Here is a 5,996-nt window from a genome sequence, read left to right on the forward strand (position 1 = left end):
CACCCCGTCCCAGCGCTGAGGGCTTGTGGAGCTGCCGGCGTTCGGCCGAGCCGCTGGAGTCCCCTGCGAGCCTCCGGCCCCGACGGGCGGCCGCTTGCGGGGAGAGAGGAGGAGGAGGAGGGAAGGAAGGGGCGTGTGAAGAGTTAAAAGTCTGCTGCTTGTTGCAATGAAATTATGGCTGGCAGTGGCGCCGCTGCTCGTTCAGCAGACCTCCACTTTTAAACAGTTCACAAGAAGTTCATCAGGGCGGCGATTATAACTGCACACACGCGCGAACCCGGGGCGGCGAGCGCCAAGGGGCGGCTTTTGGAGGAAAAAAGGGCTGGCAGCTGGCAGCTGTCGGGGCGCGGGCTCTGAGCTGCCCGGGTGGGCCCTGGGACATCCCGCTGCCTCCCCGCGTCCTGCACCCTGGCAGGCTTTGCCCTTCTGCAGGGGTGGTGGGACGTGGGGCCTCCAGATTACCCGCTGTGGCTGGGGAAGCTCTCGGCTCCCCGTGCAACTTCAGCGTTTTGCTATCTGCACATGTCAGGGGATTGACGGGCTCTAATTCAGGCACCGTGCCTTATCTTAACGATACACTTCCACTGAGGAAACCAGGCCGGCACAGGTGGCCCCTCCGAGGAGCAGCATGGGTTGGCCTTGTGTACCCCTGAAGGAAAGCGGGGTGCGGGGAGTGGGGCCGTGCGCCGCCGAGGCCCGTCTCCTCCGAGCCGGCATCCGTCCCTCAGGGGTGAGGCAGTGCATGGGGCGGCTACTAACCTTATGTAAAACCCTAAATCACTCTCTCCATGCTGCTGCTGCCTCTATTGAAAACATTACGAGCGGTGCATCTGGAAACCAGTAAATCTGTCCAGAAACCGTCTTTCCAGTGAAATAACTCCTTTTGAATGATAGCGCGGCATCCAGTCTCCGCGGATTTTTGTTTCCTCGCAGCGATTTTTGCGGACTTCATTAGGGAAAGCTAACCGTTCTGGAGAGAGGAGGGTCAACACGCCGTTTCATTAATATACATTTGTTCCAGACGTGGAGTTTTGCACAAAAGGCCTCTCGGAGGGGAGAAAAAAGTGTTGGGGAACAAGGCTTTCCTGCCGTTTCAGTTCTTAAACCTCTCTGAACGTGTGTGAAGTATTGTGTTCAAGGCCCAATCTGGGCTTCTTCCCCATTAAATGCCAAAGTGATCATTTGCATATTTTGTAGCCTGACAAAGGAAATGAGTTTGCTGGGGAAGCATGGATGCTTTGGGAGACGTTAGGCATTAAACTCCCAGTGGTCAATCGCCCGTTACTGGCTTGTGTGTGTGTGTGTGTGTGTAAAAGGAGTATCATGCCTCCCGCTTAAAGGCTTCTATTTTTGTGAGAGAGGAAGAGCTGAGGGATATCCTGTGCATTAAAGGCTCCCCCTACTTATTAACCCAGCATTTAGCAGCAGGATGCAGGCTGAAGCTCAGTCAAAAGAAACGACTCAACCTCCGAAGAGCAATTAAAATCTTGCACTGGAATAAATCATGCGCCGCGATAATCCTGTTAATAAAACGCAGCTTGTCCTGACACTTCGCTCATGCAGCAAACTAGAATTTAATGTGAGCGGAGGTGGCGTTAGGCAAGGTAGAGGGGAGGAAAAGCCTTTCCCTCTCCACTGCTGGCTGCGAAAATGCGGTTACCTTTCACCTGCCTCTCTGGCTGCACACGGCGCCGATCCTCTTGGACTGCTAATACTTCTCCAGCGAGCCCGCTAATGATTTCTTTCCCTGGAGTGAGCAGGCATCATTGAATTACTGAAAGCACTCGCAGCAGCAGCAGCAGCAGCAGCAGCAGCAGCAGCAGCAGCAGCTCCCATGCAGAAGCCACCAGAGCTTGGTGCTTAATCAAATCAAGGGGTGGGGAGCTTGCCAGCCCGCTTACTATTTTTAACCCCTTTCTCCAAGTTAGTCATGTGCAGATGCTAAAGGGGAGGTTTTTATTTAGATCTCTTCTATAGCAGCGTCTCTTCAGTTTTAAGTCCTCGCGTGAAAGCTTTATCAGCAATCAGCGTAGCTAATACACACGGTATGTGGCTGTTCTTGTGATGCACTCCTGCTCCTGTGCGTACCTAATGCAGGGCTTTTGTGAGCGCCTGTGGGTAGTTTTGCATGTTCCCCCAGCCCGTGGGGTCTCCCTCCGTGGTTCAGCCTGTGTGAGATGAAGGTTTGGGGACTGGTATATACTTGGCCGGCTGAGTCATTTCTTGTTCAAATGAAATGCAGTGGAGAAACTTTTATTTGTTGATAGCCTGGAATGATTCTTAATTTTCTGGATGTGCGCTGGGAAAAAGATCCATCTCCTCTGACCTATAAATGCCCTCAATTTGCTCCTTTATTGCAGGGTATCTCCCTTAGCGGTTAACGTAGGCAGCTCACTCCCCGCACCAATCCTGCATTCATTATTAATTACCCGGAGGGAGGCTGGCTGCTCCGCCGTGATGTTTGCACTTCCTCCTAGACAAATCTGCTCAAATTTTTTTTTCTTTTCTTTTCTTTTTTTTTTTAGTAGAATATAAAACCGTGAAGAAAAGCGTCGATTTCTAAGAAGACGTCATGCTTTCTGCAACTCCCCTGTATGGCAACGTTCATAGCTGGATGAGCAATGAAAGGGTCCGCATGTGTGGAATTAATGAAGACAGGTAAATATTTAAGCTTCTGGCAAGTTAAACCACACTAATTCTGCAGCATGAGGTCTCGGAGTTCGCTCGCTTCCCTAATGCTGGAGTAGATAGCTGCCGCCTTGCATCGAGATCAGCCCAGCTTGGAGGGGGAGCGGGGAGGGAGAAACAAGACGTGACTGAGAGCGGTAGAGCAGCCACTGATTTACTATTTAACAGGCAACCTGGGTCAGTGAAGCGGGGACGCCCTTTAAAGAGATTACTCCCCAAAGCAGCCTTTAAACGTGCTTTTACAATTAATTTATTATTTCGTATTTGTGAAGGGGAATTAAACCAAATAGTGCACACGTTCTTGCGGTGACTCTATACGGCAGAGGGGCTCCTGCCTGCAGCTTGGCGTTCCCTGCCTTCGGACTGACAGCTTGTCCTGTGAAAGAGGAACAGCGGCCTTTCCGTCTCCCACAAGTGAATTTCTCTTCACAGTAATTAAAATTACAGTCTCTAATAATTTTCGATGGGGTGACGCGGGCACTGGCCGGTGTCCTCTTCCCTTAAACCCCAGCTTTCTAAAAAGTGAAACGACACTGAACAGAAGCTGCAGGTATGCCTGCGGTTCTCTGTGCCAATTTTGTGTAGTTTTAGTGTTCTTCTGTCTTTTCTTTGAGCCCGTGTTCTCACCATTGTGTGAAAAGCCTCCCAGAAGCTGGGGAAAGTTTTTGGTCTTTGCAGGGAAAAACTATTTGCAGACATAAACTGGAGGAAAACGGCCAGACCTCTCACTCTGGCTTCGCACCCTCTCTCCCTGCTTTCCTCTCAGTAATTTAGACATAATGTTTTTACGTGTTACTTGCAGGAAAGGTGAATCTTTTAAAAATGAATAAACAAATACATGAAAATCTTAATTTCTGCCTTAAGGTGATGATGTGCCTTTAAGCACTTTGATTGAAAGGAGTTCTTTTGGGTAATGCTGAAACTTTCCTTCTGCTGCATGTCAGCGATTTTTATCCCTGGGATTTGAAATTTGGCACTAAGGTATATTCTCTATCGGTGCTTTCTGTGATAACAAGTCCCAGTGCTGCAACACTGGTATGGCACAGATGTGCAGCTCCCTCTTTAGCATGGAACAGCTGACGTTCATATGATATTAGCGTGTGTGTTTTAATTTTCTCATCGGCAGCGTTTATGGATGGTACATGAACAGGGTATGTTTAAAATAGTGTATTCTCTCCTTGGGAAAAAAAAAAGGGCAAGGGGCAGAATAGAAAACCTTCACAAAGATCACTTGGGTTGGAAGAGGCTGCTCTGAGGTGTGCTCGGTGTGTTCTTGCTGTGAAAACCCTTTATACTTGTTTTCAAACGGTCATTGCTTTCTAAAGTAGTCGCTGTGCATGGGTACGGAGGAGAATAAGTATGGTATTATATGGGACTTCTCTATGGGAATCAAAATATGGAGGTGATGTAATCTTGTACTGATCTGAGATGCGCAGGATGTTTTCAAATAGTAAGCTGCTGTTTTTTACTAGGAAAATTCCCGTTAACGATGGCGATGCACCGAAAAGCAGACTGGAGTTGAGGGAAGAAAATCACCTGAATCACAGTGTGGTAAGAAGTTAATACCTTCATGCTGCAGCTGAATCTGTGCTTGTCCTCCCCACCCTGTCTCCCACCTCTGGGTGTTATTACATGATCCATTTGGAGAAATTATTAAAATACCTTTCTGTTGCAGCTCTAGCCAGGCTTGGGCACATACGAGTTGTTTCTCTGAAACAGTGAAATAGGACTTCGTTTATTTATCTTGTTAATCTCTTGACGCTGACTTTGTGGTGTGTGTTGTATGACATCATATTCTTACTTTTGCTCCGCGTACGGGCCTGTGTAGCAAAAATAGTTCATGTAAGCGTTAAATACATCAACGTTTCACCAAAGTTGATGGTTTTCTCCTGTGAGTGTACGCGGGGAGCAGCGAGTGGGGAAGAAATTTGACAGCGGATCTTTCTTCGTGCTGCATCCTCAGACGCCTCGCCCTGTGAATCGTGTGGCGGTGGTGAGCCCTGGAGCAGAGCTGCGGCAGAGGGAGAGGTCCTGGAGGAGGAGGAGGAGGAGAGGCTCTCCATCCTTCCCTTCCCGCTCTCCATGCCCCTGCCCACATCCTCTTGCTCTGGCTGGGCTGGGGCTGAGGAGCCGGTTGCCGCACGGGAGCGGTGCCACCGAGCATTTTCTCTGGGCCGCTTCTGGCTGCTTGGGCTATGGGTCCTCAGGCCTTTGTTTCTAGCTGGTGAATTCTGGATGTGGAGGGATTTGTACGGATGTTTGCGGTGATACGTATTGCTCCATAGGTTCCTGTTGTCCCGTTCTCCAGCCCGATCAGCCTCTCTATGTTTTCATGACTAACAGCGTGTTTGCACTGGTATTGTTTCTCTTCCAAATGCTGACATGTCTGTAGCTTGAGCAGTAGTCATTGTAGCGAAATGTGAAAGTAACATACTTCTTGTTCTGTAAAGGTGGATGCAACTACAGCACATCGCATTGACAGTCTCGCAGCTCTGAGTATGGACAGGTCTGGACTCATGCGAGAAGGACTCAGAGTCCCCAGTAGTATTGTCTATTCCAGCTTGTGCGGACTCGGCTCGGAAAAATCACGAGATGCTACGAGTTCGATAGCCGGGCTTGGATTTACTCCTGAAAGAAATCCAGAGATACAGTTTAAATCTAATCCCCCCGAAGCAGTAGAAAACGCAGCTGTCTCTGGAAAAGCCCCGAATGGCTTCAGCGCTATATACAAAACGCCACCTGGAATACAAAAAAACTCTGTCCCGACAGGGGAAACACTGGGTTTGGACCGAGCTGCAGGTGACAAGCAGAGTCCCCTCGGTGTCAATGGTGCTAGTTACCTAAGGCTCCCCTGGGTAAACCCCTATATGGAGGGCGCAACACCCACCATATACCCTTTCCTTGACTCACCAAATAAGTATTCGTTGAACATGTACAAGGCATTGCTACCTCAGCAGTCCACCTACAGCTTACCGCAGCACCTGGCTTACTCGCCCGTATGTACGAACGGTGAACGTTTTTTATACCTGCCTCCCTCCCACTACGTTGCCCCCCACATCCCTTCGTCGCTGGCGTCACCCATGAGGCTCTCGACTGCTTCGGCCTCACCGGCGATCCCGCCTTTGGTGCACTGTCCGGATAAGAGCTTGTCATGGAAGATGGGTGTCAGCCCTGGCACCCCTGTTGATGCGCACGCCTACCCTCACATCCAGAGCAGCAAGCAGCCCCGGGTCCCTGCTGCCAAGCCGGCCCCCGCCAACATGCCGGCAGACCCCGCGCTCCTGCTGCCGCACTCACCCCCGCCCTCC

The 5,996-nt window shown here is 50.2% G+C and overlaps 1 protein-coding gene across 1 annotated transcript in view; it reads left to right on the forward strand.

Annotated features, from left to right (window-relative positions):
* The first annotated feature begins 2,526 nt into the window (after positions 1-2,526).
* BCOR (BCL6 corepressor) overlaps positions 2,527-5,996 on the forward strand; it is a 39,913-nt gene continuing 36,443 nt past the window's right edge. The window contains exons 1-3 of the mRNA XM_009318910.1: positions 2,527-2,658; positions 4,161-4,239; positions 5,139-5,977. Coding sequence (XP_009317185.1) covers positions 2,573-2,658; positions 4,161-4,239; positions 5,139-5,977 — 1,004 coding nt within the window. The 5' untranslated portion in view covers positions 2,527-2,572. The remainder of the gene's footprint in view (positions 2,659-4,160; positions 4,240-5,138; positions 5,978-5,996) is intronic.

Source organism: Pygoscelis adeliae, unplaced genomic scaffold (assembly GCF_000699105.1).
Source record: "Pygoscelis adeliae isolate BGI_AS28 unplaced genomic scaffold, ASM69910v1 Scaffold92, whole genome shotgun sequence".
Lineage (NCBI taxonomy): Eukaryota > Metazoa > Chordata > Aves > Sphenisciformes > Spheniscidae > Pygoscelis > Pygoscelis adeliae.